This window comes from Bos mutus, chromosome 3 (genome assembly GCF_027580195.1).
Source record: "Bos mutus isolate GX-2022 chromosome 3, NWIPB_WYAK_1.1, whole genome shotgun sequence".
Lineage (NCBI taxonomy): Eukaryota > Metazoa > Chordata > Mammalia > Artiodactyla > Bovidae > Bos > Bos mutus.
The window spans coordinates 22,449,816-22,466,175 of NC_091619.1; the positions used below are offsets into that span (position 1 = coordinate 22,449,816).

General features: G+C 39.1%; 1 protein-coding gene across 4 annotated transcripts in view; it reads left to right on the forward strand.

The window, feature by feature from the left end:
- Positions 1-9,509: 9,509 nt before the first annotated feature.
- WARS2 (tryptophanyl tRNA synthetase 2, mitochondrial) overlaps positions 9,510-16,360 on the forward strand; it is a 108,518-nt gene continuing 101,667 nt past the window's right edge. For all 4 annotated transcript variants that reach the window (XR_011463618.1, XM_070367408.1, XM_070367407.1 and 1 more), the window contains exon 1: positions 9,510-9,650. Coding sequence is in view for 3 of the 4 variants with exons in the window: in XM_070367408.1 (XP_070223509.1) it covers positions 9,561-9,650 (90 nt within the window). In the remaining variant the exon portion in view is untranslated. The remainder of the gene's footprint in view (positions 9,651-16,360) is intronic.

A 16,360-nucleotide genomic window follows, 5' to 3' on the forward strand; every position in this document is an offset into this window, starting at 1 on the left:
ACAGACAAAAGTCCCAGCTCTTATGATGCTTGCATTCTAAAGAATGAGAAAGTAAACTAAAATATGTTAGATGGTGATACACACTGAGGCCTGTTGAGGAGACCAGCGTGTCCAGGGTAGAGCCAGGTGAAAGGAAAGCAATGGGCCCAGAGGCCAGAAAGGGAGGCTGGGAGGGAGAAAGTGGACCATGGGGGCCTTATAGGTCTTGGCAGGGCCTTGGGTTCTTTCCAAATGACATGAGAAGCTACTGGAGGGTTTTGAACAAGTGGCCATGATCAAACACAATTTTAAAGGCTTACTCTGGCTGCTGGTTGAGAATAAACTGAAGAGGACAAGAATGGATGCAGGGAGACATGTTAGTACCTTATTCTCCTATCTTCACTCCTCTGTTCATCTTTACATGAAGGACACCTTCCCTGTCCTTCATTTGCATATCCATGCTTCCATCATGTGGTTATCCCTCCTAAAGGCATCCAGCTCCTCTTTCCAATTTGAAATTCCACTTAGCTCTCCTTCATGAGCCAGCTCAGCACTCAGAGCTATAAGGGCACTCAGGAACTCATTATTTTTGGGTGAAGAGAGTGGGGTAAATACCCTGAGGCTGCCTGTCCAAGGTTATAACAAATAGTAGGTAGTGGACCCAGGACTGTCTCTAAAGAAAATTTAAAGATCTTCTTGATGCGAAGATATTTTCCCTGAAGTTGTTTGTGTTTGCAGTTTCCCTCATTAAACTATGAACTGGAAGAGCATCGACACTATCTTTTTCATTTTTGTGTACTTACTGCTTAGCATGGTGGCTGGCATAGGCTAGACACCCAGTAAGTTTTTGCTAGATGAATAAGTAACAGAATGTCAAACCCTGAAGAATGTGTTTTAGCATCATGTTGTCAAATTTTACCCCGCCGTCTCCTGGCTTCAACTGTCAGACAAATTTAAAGGTCTAAGAATCTCTGAGACCTAGGTTGAGTGTTCTAGGAAAAGGGGCCTTATTATTTAACAAGTGGAGCTGCAACAGGATTGGGGCAGGATCTTCCTGACACAGTAAAGATCAGATTTCTTTACCTTCCCTCCTTGATTCCCAAGTGGTTCTAAGACAACAGGAATAAAATAAGCAGTAATAAAATAAGCTCTAATGGAGTGTTAGTCTTTGAGGAGAACCCACAGATCTTCTGTGCCTTAGGCATGTGGATTTTGTTTTTATTTAGATGTTTGTAGTTGTCAGTCTACTACAACTACACTTCTCAGTCGTGTCTGACTCTTTACCACTCCATGAACTGCAGCACCCTAGCCTTCCCTGTCCTTCACCATCTCCTGACTACAGTGATAATAGAATTGATCAGTGTAGCTGGGGCTGGCATAAGGGCTGTGCGTGTCGACCAGGAGAGATGTCCCAAGAAGTGCATCCTTGTTCTGTCAAGGGCTTTGGGGGCTCATATTTAGTGATCTGGTTGCTAATATTTTAGAAATTGGGATATCTGAGAATGGTGCCTATGCTATTGTATTTTAACAAGTTTATAAGTTGTCTTCCCTGTAATATTCAGCTTCTCCATGGTGAAATCCATGTCCTGATACTCTGCAGATCCCCAGCGCTTCAGACAGTCTCAGGTTAACAGTAGGTGGTCAACAAGTATGACAAGAAAGTAGGAAGGAAGGATGGGAGAGAGGCAAGAAAGAATGCTGGCTTTCCAATTCCTTTTGTTTCTGAGGTTTCAGAGAGGGAACCAGAAAACTAGAGCCAAACAAAGGAGGTGATACATATGATAAAATCAAAGAAGTATCACATGGTACTTGTAGGGACAGAAAGATTATGTTCTTAGTACTTTAGTTTTATGGAGTATGTATGCAGTAAGCACATATTAAATGATTTTTGAAGGCGTGAATAGTATGAATCAATAAAAGTAATAGTGCATTTGTCAAACAACTTTACAGCTAAATGGTTCTCCTATCTCTTCCAGTTCTTACTCTGCCTCCAGGCTCTCTCCCTGGCACCAGCTCCCAAACACCATCTCCCCCTAACCCAGTGCATGTGATAATATTAGAAGACTGGTTTGTTAGAAGATATTAGGCAAAAATATTAGAAAATATTTGTTAGAAAATATTAGAAGACTTTGTTTTTTATTATCTAATGATGTTCTCACTGCCAACACTCTCCTCAAGTTAGTCACAACTTGGTTCGATGCCTCCAACACAGTACTCAAAACACAGTTCCTAGATCTTTCATAGACTTACAATGAAATGATTATAGAGTCACTGACGTCCCAGTGGGACTATCTGTCAAAATGGGAAGACAGTTCAGCCTACTGGCCTGTAGATGTATTTGCAAAGCACTAGGAGACCTCTGAGGAGAAGGCAATGGCACCCCACTCCAGTACTCTTGCCTGGAAAATCCCATGGACAGAGGAGCCTGGTAGGCAGCAGTCCATGGGGTCACGAAGAGTCGGACACGACTGAGCGACTTCACATTCACTTTTCACTTTCATGCATTGGAGAAGGAAATGGCAACCCACTCCATTGTTCTTTCCTGGAGAATCCCAGGGACGAGGAAGCCTGGTGGGCTGCTGTCTATGGGGTCGCACAGAGTTGGACACGACTGAAGTGACTTAGCAGGAGACCTCTGGGTTGAACATGTAACACCTGCATGAGTATAAGCTTATATAGTTAAGGGCTGGAAGGAGTTTTGAACACGATCTGATTCAACCACTCCCATTTTTTTCAAATAAAAAGCAAGCTGAGAGGTTAAGGACTTTCTAATGTCACTATGCTAGTTATGGCAGAGTTGGGACTGGTAATAAAATCCATTCAGTACTCTCATCACTTCCTGGAACAGTCTCTTCTCATACAGTCTCTCCTCTCTTGCTTCCCATTGCTTCAACCCTTCTGATGGAAGTTTATCCTCTAAGATGCAAAACTGATATGAACAAATCCTTAAAAAGAGATGCTGGCAAACAGAGAACTTGATGATAAATAGGGAGATGATGCAAGCACAAGAGCTGAATCCAGAAATAAATCATATCTTCACATAGTGTTTACTGAAATTGCATTCTGAATAATTTCCATAGAAATTATTTTACCCACCGCAGGAATGTTACTCCATCCCACAGGGATCTGACCAAACAGAAAGAGAAGCAGAATGGAGGAAAAGAAGTAATTGAGATTTATATATAAAACATTAGTTGGAACCTGAGTAATAAGCCTCAACTAATCAGAATATTTTATGCATTCTGCCTTTTAGTGGAAAAAGCGAACCACAAGAAAGAAAGTATATATTAGAGATTTAAAAAATGTTTCCAGGACTTATTTTAGGCTTTACATTTTTTCCCCCAATTCCCTGCACTGTCTCTTTAAACTATCCCACTGGACACTCCCCCTCCTCCTTCTCACAAGTGTTCATTTATTCATTTAATTAATCTGCCAATATTTATGGAACCCTTCTCTGATGTCCCAGGTATTAGAGATGAAAACATGGCTTTCCCTCAAGTTTAATGCCCAATTAAATGTTATCTTAAGAAGACTGGGATTTTTTTTTCACTTTTTAAAGTTATATTTCTAGTTGTATAAATGGATTGTTCTGTATTGAGCATTTCATTTGGCCTTCTAGATCTATATTGTACCATTCTGCAACATGTTCTGTGCTTCTTGGGGAGTAGGGACCTTCGTGTCCTTTTGCCTTGGAGTTCGGAGAATGACAGAAACCAACAGATGAGAAGATAAGAATGTGGGAGGAGAGATAGGCAAGGCTATTCTCATTCCCCACACCTGCTAAGCTGTGGGTGTACAGTGGCTACATCCCTCTCCTAAAGATCACAGCACTTGCTAGGTAACCTTTCCTAAAACTCTTGGATTAGCAGCTATCCTATAAATCACTGACATAAATATAGTTCTGAGCAATATCAAAAAGCGATGTAGTTGGGAGCTAAGTGAACTGCTACCTAAAGTCACAGATCAAGATATTCTGCCCGCCTACCCTCTGAAAAGAGATCTTTGCAAAGCCACTTCATGTTCACAGTTGGGTGTGAAAAGTTTCATATTCTCTGTTTTTCATAAAGATAACCCTCCCAAACCAGGACAACAAGTAGGCCCAATTTTATTTGGGTGAGAGTAACTGCCTGGGGCACAGTCCTGAAAAAGTTTTGAGGCCTGTTCTCAATATCTGTATCTCAGTATCATCCATGGATATTGGTCAGGGCATATGCTCTGAAATGCAGATCCTGACTGTATCTGATCTGGGACAATTAGATTCTCTGACAGAAACCAGTTCCTAGAATTCCAAGAGTTACAATGTGAGGCATTTAGCCCTCAATTTTTTTTTTTTTACTCATTTTACTTAAGGAAAAAGAGGGACGTGATGATTAAATGGTTCACTGAGATCAGTAATGGAACTGCCATGCAAATTTTCTCCAAATTCATGCTCAGTTCTACTTATTAAGGACAAAAAGTGAAAAAAAATAGCTGATTTTTAGAGAAATTCGGGTATCTTTTGAGGTTGTTTTTAGAAAGATCAAAACCTAAGAGTTATGTCTAACTTTCTGTGCTCACAGCTAGGATCCTGGAATCACACCAGATAGGTACAGTGTGGGAAAGAATATGATGTAGTTTGATTACACAGACAAAATAGAAAAGAACCTATCTAAAGACACTCCAGGAAGCTTTTTGGAGGCCTTGCTATAGTTCTTTTTGTAAAACATAAATTTAGAAGAAGGAAGCCTGAAGTAGCTAAGAGCAAAGAGTGGCAATTTAAAGAAAGAATGACTGTACATATTACATATAGAGCTTGTCTTTAGGGCCACACCACTTGGAAAAGATACGACATGCAAAAACAGACAGCAAAGTAAGATGTTCCTTCAAAACTTTAATTTGCTCATTTCTAAGCTCCATTTCCTGCAAGGAACGTATGTCCTACAATTGTGGGTAAACAGTAGGGGTGGGAAACATTGAAAAAAATCTTACATTTCTCCAAAATTATTCTCACCATTCTCAACCCACTTAATTAAGGAAATTAAGGAAGCAATTCTCTATCTTCTCTGAAAATCTGTATTCTAATATTGAAAAGGCAGTTTGAAAAAGAATATGGAGAGAAAATATAGAAAACAAACAGGAATCCCAGGGCCTGTAACACCCTCATATAAAGAGTCTTCCAATATTGCACACAAAGAATTCTACAGGTAATGCAGTCAGTTGTCCAAAGATCAATAAATCAATCACTTATGTCTACTCTGGCTTTCCCATCCTTACCACCTTCTCCCAACCCTGCTCAAAATGTCTTCACTGTTGTACACTAAGAAAGAGTCCTTAAGGTAAGAAGTTGAATCTGAAAAAGACTATGACCTTGATCCTTAAACTTAAGAAAAAGATACTTTGAGAAAAATTCTACTTTCCAATCCACATTACCTAGCCTCTCCCTTGATTTTTGCTAGATGATATCTTTCAGGAAAAAAGTGATAGTACTGCACCCTTAAAACCCTAGCTTTCCTAAAGACCAGATAAGCCTCCTAATTACTACCTTCACTCAAAGAAGATGCTACAACCTGCACTTTCCCCAAAAAAACTACTAGGGAAAAACAGCATCTTTGAATGTTAGGGAAGGAAAGATGAGCCCATCAACCCTCTAAGATTCAGCCATTTATTTACTCTGAGTTTGAAGTATGACAAGGATGTGCCCTTAGGTAAAACTGTCCCCTGCTTGGACCAGCATCAGTCTTAGCTCCTTTAGCTTCACAGTGGTGTCACTTAAACTACAGCACTCAACTGGAGAACAAATTCTTCCTATTTCTGCTCTTATCTGTTGTGTGATTTTCAGCAAGGTACTGAGTATCTCCGGACCAGTTTCATTAGATATAAAATGAGATACAGAACTAGAATTAAACCAAAAGTATAAAAGAACATTGTCCAAATCACTGTTATTATTTCCCACGTATTTTAGTGACTCTTGGAAGCTATCTCACTCTAAGGCAGACTCTGCCTCAATTCGATTTAGATCATAATAAAATGAGTCCAGTAAAAGATGGTATGGCCAGAGAACTGTGGTTGTCTCCCCAGATTACGAAGAAAAAGGTTTGCCTTCATTGTGCAATCTCTTCCTTTGTATTTGAAAAACATATTCCATATAAATGAAAGGTCAGAGGTGAATGGACTGTGCTTCAAGTAAGTTTTGAACATAGATGCCATCTAGTCTTTGCATTCTGCAAAATTCTTCTTTAAGTGAATAAATGTGTAGGGTAACTCTCCATTACCTTGATCAGCATCTAATACCAACCTGACACTTAGAATTAAATTAGAGAAAACAAAATTGGATACTTTGAGACTTGAGGGCTTATTACACTACAAGAGCTAAGACTGGACTTAAACTCTTTCCTTATCCCATTTAAATCTAACAAGATATAAACTCTCCATTACTGAGGAATAGAGGTGTGTCTACAGAGGTGGAGGTTTCCCCTTGATGTTCTTGGACAAGGAAACCTAATCCTTTCTTCTGACACACATGGTTGCAATAGAAAGCCTTCCCCAACTGCCAGTCTGGTTTTAATCTATTGTTTCAAGCAAGATGGGATTTGCGGGGAATGTTAAGGAAAGAGCAAAATTACCAGAACTTACTATAAAAGTGTTGATGAGAAATCAAATTTTAAACAAGCATTCAAAAGTGTAAGCATGAACATATGTAGACGTACAGTGCACGCTACAAGTGTTAGACAATAAAAGGTTTTAATTGTAAGTATATCTAAAGTCTGCTTTTAATACATTTATATCTCATTTTACTAAAGCTCTTTGGCTTACCAAATGATAACCATGGTAAAATAATGCCAATAAATATAGTGGCACCTCATTTAAAAAACACTGTTGCACAATGAAATACTCTGTAAGAGAACTTCCCATGTAATCAAACTAACCCTGCCTTATACAAACCTTTAAAATGTTAACCATTTTACAGAGAAACTTGTCCAAAAGTTACAAATTTTTCTTTAAAAGAGACACTGAATAACAAATCTTTCCCTGAAGATTCAGGATTAAGGTTTAAAATACTTATTAAAATATGCTGAATATACTGCACTTCTTAGAAGAGCAGAAGATGGTGAGCTTTCTGGTGACACTTTCACCAACACCAAAAGGTTTCAGAATGTCATTGTGAAAAAGTGTAAAAGCAGACAAAATTAGCTTGCTTTCAATAGTGTCTTTTCTGCTGTCAGTTGTCCCTTCTGTATAAAAGTATATCAACCTATCAATTATTTGCTTGCCTCCTTTGTCAAACTAAAATTTATATTTAAAATGTGTGCCTACTCTGTGCAAGGTATTACATACTAGATGCTAAGGAAATTTAAGAAATACAAAAGGAATCCCCATGCTGGTTGAGTGACCTGAGTTACCAGATCACCACTCTGGTGGGAAACACAATTTATTCTATGTTTGAAAAGAACTTTTATTTTTTGAGGTATAGCTGATTTATGTTAATTTCAGGAGTACAGCAAAATGGTTGGGATATATATATGTGTGTATATATTCTATGCACATGCATATATGATATATATATATATGTATATGTATACTAGTTGCTCAGTTGTGTCTGACTCATTGCAACCCCATGGACTGTAGTCTGCTAGGCTTCTCTGTCCATGGAATTCTCCAGGCAAGAATAACTGGAGTGGGTTGCCATTCCCTTCTCCAAGGGATCTTCCCAACTCAGGGATTGAAGCCAGGTCTCCTGCATTGCAGGCAGATTCTTTACCATCTGAGCTACCTGGGAAGCCCCTATACACACACACACACACACACACACACACACATTTTTTAGAAGATTTTTTCCCCCTTGTAGTTACAAAAGATTCAGCACCCTGTGCTATACAGTAGGTCTTTAAGAAAAGAACTTACTTTTAAAAAATATATACTGAAGTGATTACACTGCTGCTGTCCTGACAGACCTTCTTCAATGGAAGCATGTCTTGGAAATATGTCCCATGAAAATATCATCAGTCATGTTGAGTCTCCAGAGATAAAAGACTAAACTTAACTGTTGGAGGAAGTAGAGTGGGCAGATCCTGTGACAGCTTTCTGCCAAAACCCTCCTCTTCAACTGTTAGGCTTTATCTTATAATCCAGATGGCTGAGGATGTTAGAAGTTCAATTTTACTAATTCCTAGGGTCATTAAATCTAATTAATAATATACCAGTAAAAAAAAAAACCATGTTTTATAATGTTAATGCTTTACTGTACACATGAGTATAAAACCAAGGCATTTATAAAACTGCATGTTTATAAGTTCACATCTTTATAAAGATCAATCGTCACTTCTGCTGGCAAGGTCTCTTTCCTGGGTTTCAGTAATATCACATTTGGGGGATTTTTAAACACATTTTGGCAACCCCCTTCAATTTCTATCATCTGACTACTTTTATTCCACAAACTCTACCTCCTAGTCTCAAAGGTTTTCTTGGATTCAATTACCATCTGTTTTGTAGCTCAGACCTCTTTCCTGAGGTCCAGACCTATCTATCTAATTGGTGCCATATTTTCAAGTACTACAAGCACCTCATATTTAACAGAGACAACCAAACAGATTAGTTCTGTCGAAGAATGAGACTTGATTTCCTTAGTGTTTTTGTTTGTTCTTTTTGCCCTCATTCCTATGATTCCTTCTCTGCTTACTTCTGAATTACATCAATTATGCTTGAACTTCACCAGTACTCTGTACCTCTCTTACGAAATTTTTATTGAAGGGTTTTAGTTGAATAGTTTTGTCTTTGTTAATTTCAGTTCCATTAAGTGTATCGGTATCTTTTTATGTCCTGCATTTATCTCCTACCTCTCCCTAATGAATAAATACAATAAAACACATAAATGAATTCTAACGAATCTTTCCCAATATTTTTACTGACAGATTTTTGGGTACATTAACAGAGGTAGGAGTACCCTGTTAACTCTTCTCATAATTTAAGCTAAAACTCAAAACCCTTTCTTCTATCAAGTATCTCCTTCCTTCTGAAGTCTTCTTTAGGGGAGGCTGAAGCACCACAGTCTTTACCATCCCACTTTCCCAATGTTGGCATTTACTTCTTTAACACCTAAAACAGTGCATCATTTATCTGCTACCCCATACACTACTTGAAGGCAAGATGTGTCTTTGCACTTTCAATACCTAGCAGACGGCCGGGTTCAGCAAACGTTTGCAGATCACCTGCATTAACGAGGCCACATAGCTCTCAAAAAACCACCTGCTGCCCTCTAAGAGGATTAGGGAGGTCCCACTGCAAGAGAAACTTCTTAAATGCTTGCCTCAGGACGGTTAGGATCCGAAAGGCTTTTTGACTTTCTTCCAGTTTAAAACTGTTACTAATATCCCGTCCTTCAAGAAACCTGCGCAAATACTAGGTCTCCATGGCATAAACTAAAGTCAAGACACATCCGGATCCTAATCCACAGCTGCTCTGCGAATGCCGGACTCCCACCACACTCCAGCTCAGAGGACCGCCCCGAGAGCAAGGGCGCATGCGCAGCAAGCAAACGCGCTGAGAATCTGGGATTTCCTCTGACCAGATGTCACTCAAGACAAGACGGCTCCGCCCTTTTCAAGATGGCGCTGCACTCAATGCGGAAAGCGCGTGAGTGCTGGAACTTCATCCGGGCACTTCATCAAGGACCCGACGCTGCTCCCGTTCCCCAGGTAACCAATGCTCGCCCTTCTTCCGCCGGTTTCCCATCTCGCTAGGTCCTTCTCGCCCCTTTCCTCCCTCCTTTTGCTTCACCCTCCCCGTTTTCTCTGGAGAGTACCGAGCTCTTCCGTTCCTAAGGTTGATTCACCTAAGAGTGCCTTCCTACTCGGAGCGTGAGGACGTTGCAAGGATACGCGTGACGTAACGCGCCCCTGGTGGGAGGTGCGCGCCGCCGCTTGCCCACTTGGCCTTAGTACCTTAGTCTCTGGGCGCCGTAGCTCCACTGTTGCCGGGCAACCCGGGAAGCTCTTCCCTGTGTGAAGTTGTCAGACACCAGAGAGCGAGTCCATCTGGCACTGCCCTCGTCCTGATGTTTACTTTCCTTTCCCTAACAGTAAGCCAAGGGACCTGGCGGAGAAATTGGAGAAGACACCTCATTAGTAATTAGAATGTTTAAGGAGGTGCACCCTCATGGCATCCTCTCTCTGGCAGTGCGATACTTGAACAATGTCAGTGTACCTTCCACTCTATTTCTCCCCATTGTCCGGAAGCAGACCTGTATGTAGAAGGTTCTATGAAGGAATTTAAGCAAGCTTTCCAAAGGTGTGGTCCTGTCTGGTAGCACTGCTGTTACCAGGCTCCTCTGTCCATGGAATTCTCTAGGCAAGAATATTGGAGTGGGTTGCCATGCCCTCCTCCAGGGTATCTTCACAACCTAGGAACTGAACCCAAGGCTCCCGCATTGCAGGCGGATTCTTTACCATCTGAGCCACTAAGGAAGTGTGACATGACAAATCATTTTCTCTCTCTGGACTTCCTTTCTTCAGCAAAATGGGTGGAAGAAGGGTTAGACTGATGACAGTGTTACTTCACGCTTTGAAAAATGAGTGGCTCCACGATAACGAAGCCAAAGCAAAGCAGTGATATTAATTATCAAAACCCAGATATAAATTCAACTTGGTTTTCTAATCATCCCATAATTACTTAACTTTCTGTGCTTAAGTGTTCTTCATAGATATTGGCCTAACCAGATTCTTCTAAGAACAGAGGATATTACACTGGAAAGTTATTTATCAAAACAGTTATTTAAATGTTGTTTTAAATTTCAGGTGGCATAGTTAAGTAAGAATTGATTGCTACTTAGATAAATACAGCAAATATCCCTCTCTTTGAAGTTTGGAGATTTGATTCTGTAGTACCAGAATTGGTTGATTTCTGGGAATTCTTGGCGGTCCAGTGGTTAGGACTCTGAGGTTTCACTGCTGAGGGTGTGGGTTCAATCCCTGGTGGGAGAACTAAGATCCCACAAGCTGAGTGGGCGGGGAGATTTGGTTGATTACTATAGTTATATACTATATTTCTAGGTAATAGCATAATAAAACCTGTGAATCCAAAGTTACTAAATCTTAGACTCAAATTCCCTCTCATAACAAACTCAAGAGTTGTGAATGTCATGAGAAACAGAATCAAAGAGAAAAGGGAATCAAACTACAGTCTGCTAATGCTTGTCCCAGGAAGTTTAGGGCATTAAATCATTATAAACGCTAAAGAATAGAATTTGAAATCTCTACTATTGTTTCAGTGGCATTTATGAATACAGTTATCTTAATCAACTGTTAATCTAGATTGTTTCAAGATGTAGATTCTCCAAAATAGTGTTCTCAAACCTTTAATTTAGCTTTTGGTAGAATACAAATTAAATATACGAAAGAGCACTTCTTAAAGCATAATTCTACATGTAAATTTTAAAATTCTTTTTCAGATTCTTTTCCATTATGGCTTATTGCTGCATATGGGATGTAGTTCCCTGTGCTATACAGTAGGACCGTGTTGTTTATGTGTTTTATATATAGTAGTCTGTATTTGCTAATTCCAAATTCCTAATTTAGTCCTCCACTGCCTCCTGTAATTTTCAGTCATTAAAAATGATGGTTTGAAGGACTAGTGCAGTCTTTTGAAAGACCAATTGAGAAAAGGTACAAAATTACATTCACAGTGTCATAATATTATATTTGCAAATAAATATTTATGTAAGTATCTATGTACAGGAAAAAGGACTAGAAGGAAACAACTGTTCTTAACTTTTTTTGCTTTCTCTTTGGTCTTCCTAAGTAATGGATTAAAAGTGATTTAAGTGTTCTTCTTTAAGCTTTCTGTAGTTTTCACATGTTCTAAATTGAAGAGATACCACTCTCAGACCCAGAAACAAGTCTTAAAACATAAATCTTCAGATGAATGCATAGCCATCATATCATCTGTGCTATTGTAGATCTCTGAGGGAGAGTTTGTGGGACAGTACTTGTCCCACAGTGCTGTTATTTAAAATGGCCTTAGAAAAGTTATTAAAATGGCTTTAGAAAATGAAAAATTTATGGCCATTTTTCCCGTATGTATCTTCTTTTTCACTTGAAAAGCTTCCTTTGAAGTCAAAGAGATTTTGTGAACAGATGCAGAAATATGTGAAGGAAGAATTGGATTCTTAAACCAGATGCATTAGACACTTTTATGATATCTCATAACCTTTGTAGAAAACAAAAATTATTTTGCAGGGCTATAATATAATGAAAAGAAATGTGTATTTATCACATGAATGATTCTATCAACAAGTAAGAAATAGCAATTTGCTTCTTATTAGTTTTGGCTGTACAGTCACTTCCTGAGGTGAGAAGCAAAAGTGGATGAACCGTGGCAGTACTTTGCCAGAGTATTGAGATTCATAGGTTGTTTTAATGATTTCCTATGAAAGCAAAATCTTGGTTAATAACCATGGCATTGGGGACCTTCAGTTATCTCAAGAGGAGGCTTTTGCCCTTCAAGGCTAAATGTAGAATCAAGTTTAAAATGAAAGCTAGAGAGAAAACAGAAATAATAGTGTATCAAGCCTTACTCATTATGAATGTCTACAATTTATATGAAAGCGGTTTATTTTGCCAGGTGTTACCTGACAGGAAACCAGTGAAGTCTGACAAGATGAGAGTAGTCACAGAGTCAGAGGAATGAAGATCTGACATTTTATGTTTAAACACTGATGGCATTAGGTAAATTTAAGCCTGTCATCTTTGACCAAACCAAGAATCCACACTTACTTAAGCACTAACTTATGATTGTATTGTGCAAAGAGTGAAATATTGATGGTTAGTAGACTTTTGCAAGAATATTTGTGATCATTCAGGTGAAGTATAAAATGTCCACATTTTATCACTGTTGAACAACACACTTCTTATTAGCTGTCCCATCCTGGATTTGGCCCAGTATTAACATACTGTTTCTACTGTTTATGGTCACTAAATGTGACCTATGGTTATTCAATGAAGGAATCATGCCTGCCAAAAAATAGGCAATGTATTAGATTTTAGATCTTGTGTTTAGTTCTTACAACAAGTCTTTTTTTAAAATCGCTCTTTTTTAAAAAGCATTAAAAAAAATCATTTGGGATAAAGAGTCGCAAAATGAGTACAGAGCATTCCTGTATATGCGTCACCAAGCAGCTTCATCTTGCATAATATACTTACTAAAGCCAAGAAATTAACATGGGACAATTTCAAATTTCACCGATTTTTCCACTAGTCTCCTGGCTTAGGATCAAATCCGGGATCCCATACTGCATTTAGTTGTCATGCCTCCCCCAGTCAATGGCACTTCCTCAGTCTTTCATGACCTTGGCCTTTTTGAAGAGAATTGGTTAATTATTTTGTAGAATGTCTCTCAGTTTGAGTTTGTCTGATATTTTTCTCATTAGACTGAGGTTAGACAAGAATCCTCTAGAATACTTCCTAACAAGGCTTTAAGATAGGTATTAACACCTTATTTTAAGCATCCAGAAGTAGACTTTAGTTAAGTAACTTGCCTAATGTCACAAAGCTAATTAATTATGGAATTAGGATGGTAAAATTGACTGTTAGCATTTCATTTCATATTTTGCAATTAGTATTTGTTGTTAGAGATTTCTGTGATCTTAATGGCATTAAATTGGGATAGTGTTCCCAGTGACTCTTCCCTTTAGCTTTTCTCTGCCTTGTCCATTGTCTGTCCAACCGGCAGCATGAACTAATCAGCCTGGAAAGCTGTCAGGACTGCTATGACCCTCTGGAAATTGTGCTAGCTGCTCACTGTGCCAGTTTGATTTGGCTACCTCCTCTCTGTGCTTTTCTTAAATAAGGATGTTGCGTGGATGCACTCTAAAGTTCCTTTTAAGCTCAGTCTATGAGTCCATTTGGTTTTTTTTTTTGGCTGTGGTGGGTCTTCATTAACTACACATGGGCTTTTCTCTAGCTGCGGTGAGCAGAGGCTCCTCTTCTCTGTGCTGCCCGTGGCTTCTCTTGATGCAGAGGATGGGGCTCTGGATGCATGGGTTTAGTTACCCTGCACCATGTGGAATCCTCCTGGACCAAGGGTCAAACCTGTATCCCCTGCATTGACAGGCAGATTCTTAACCACTGGACCACCAGGGAAGTTCCGAGTCCATTTGTTTAAAATGCTATCTAGGTTAATTTTCCTCGTGAACTGACTTAGCTTATTCAAAACAATAGTATTTAAAAATCTTTTAAAATCTCTTTGTGTAGCTGATGAAAACTGAGGGTAACTGCTGAAAATACAGAGAGAAAGTATGAATCAATGCTGAGCATTTATGCTAGCAGCCACAGTTAGGAAATGCTGAAAAAGGTGAGGCTGCTGACTGCCAGCATCTTTCTCAGTATACCTATTGCATGTCTACAGGTTACAGAACTGCCTGTGGAGGCTTATGCAAATGTGTGTGTGTGTGAGAGAGCACGTGCATGCTAAGTTGCTTCAGTGGTGTCCAACTCTTTGCAACCCTATGGATTGTAGCCTGTCAGGCTCCTCTGTCCATTGGATTCTCCAGGCAAGAGTACTGGAATTGGTTGCCATGCCCTCCTCCAGGGGATCTTCTCAACCCAGGGATCAAACCTGCATCTCTTACATCTCCTGCATTGGCAGGCAGGTTCTTTACCACTAATGCCAACTGGGAAGTCTCTTTCTATATATATCTATACACACACATATAATATATCTATTTGTATATTTAAGCATGTATGTATGCATATCCTATCTTTCAGAGAGGGAACTAACATTTAGCTAAGGCTTGTTATGTGCTAAGCCTTCTTGCTATGTACTATACAGCTTTATCTTATTTACTTCTCACAAAAATCCTGTAAATATTATTCTATCCATTTTGTAAAACTGGAAACTAAGGTTTAAAGAGGTTAGGAAATATTCCCATCAGAGAGTTGGTAAATGGCAGTGCCAGGATTCCCACTCAGCCTTTCCTGAGCTCTTCCCACTTGACCAGTGATCTCTTATCAAATAAAATCCTATATGAATCCCTCTTAGATAAAGCAGATAAAAGTAGAGCATTTTTCTCAGAATGGGTGAAAATAATTGCAAATGAAGCAATTGACAAAGGACTAATCTCCAAAATATATTACTACAAGCAGCTCATGCAGCTCAATATCAGAAAAACAACGCAATCAAAAATGGGAGAAGACCTAAACAGACATTTCTCCAAAGAAGACATTCAGATGGCCAATAAACACAAACAATGCTCAACATTGCTCATTATTAGAGAAATGCAAATCAAAACTACAATGAGGTATCACCTCCTACCAGTCAGAACAGACATCATCAAAAAATGTACAAGCAATAAATGCTGAAGAGGATGTGGAAAAAAGGGAACCGTCTTGCACAGTTGGTGGAAATGTAAACTGATAAAACCACAGTGGAGAATAGTATGGAGATTTCTTTAAAAAATATAGGAATAAAACTACCATATGACCCAGCAGTCCCACAACTTGGCATATACCCAGAGAAAGCCATAATTCAAAAAGACACACGTACCACAGTGTTCATTGCAGCACTACTTACTATTTGCAGCAGCTAGGACATGGAAGCAATCTAGGTACCCATCGACAAATGAATGGATAAAGAAATTGGGGTACATATGTACAATGGAATATTACTCGGACATAAAAAGGGATGAATTAGAGTCAGTTCCAGTGAGGTGGATGAACCTAGAGCCTGTTATACAGAGTGACGTGAATCAGAAAGAGAAAAATACTGTCTTAGTGAATATATACGGAATCTAGGGAAAATGGTAATGATGAACCTGTCTAAAGGGCAGAAATAGAGACAGAGAGCAGAGGACACAGAGGGTTGGACAAATTGAGATAGTAGCTTTGGAACATATACATTACCATGTGTGAAATAGATAGCCAGTGGGAAGTTGCTCTTAAAACACAGGGAACTCAACCCAGTGCTCTGTGACAACCTAGGAGAGTAGGAAGAAGATTCAAGAGGGAGGGTACATATGTATACTTATGACTGAGTCATGTTGTCATATGGCAAAAACTAGCAAAACATTGTAAAGCAATTATGCTCCAATTAAAAATGAAAAGAACTTTTCTGACTTAAGAAATACTAAAGTAGCTATGGCCCCACTTGCTTGGCCCCTCCTTCCCTCCACACACAACCAGGGACTGCTAAGACGGTGCCACGGTGTCTTGGATTTCTTAAGATAAAGTTTGAAAAATACTTCATCTTCCTTAAATATCCAAGTGGGTTTGTTGGCTTAGGACCACATATGATGGATGGATTTTTAAGGGGCTGCTCTATAAATGAGTTTATATGTATGTATTTTATTAATAAAATGCAACCTTTTTCCATTTATCTTAAGCTAGAGTATTTGAGATAATAGCAGTCAGTTTTC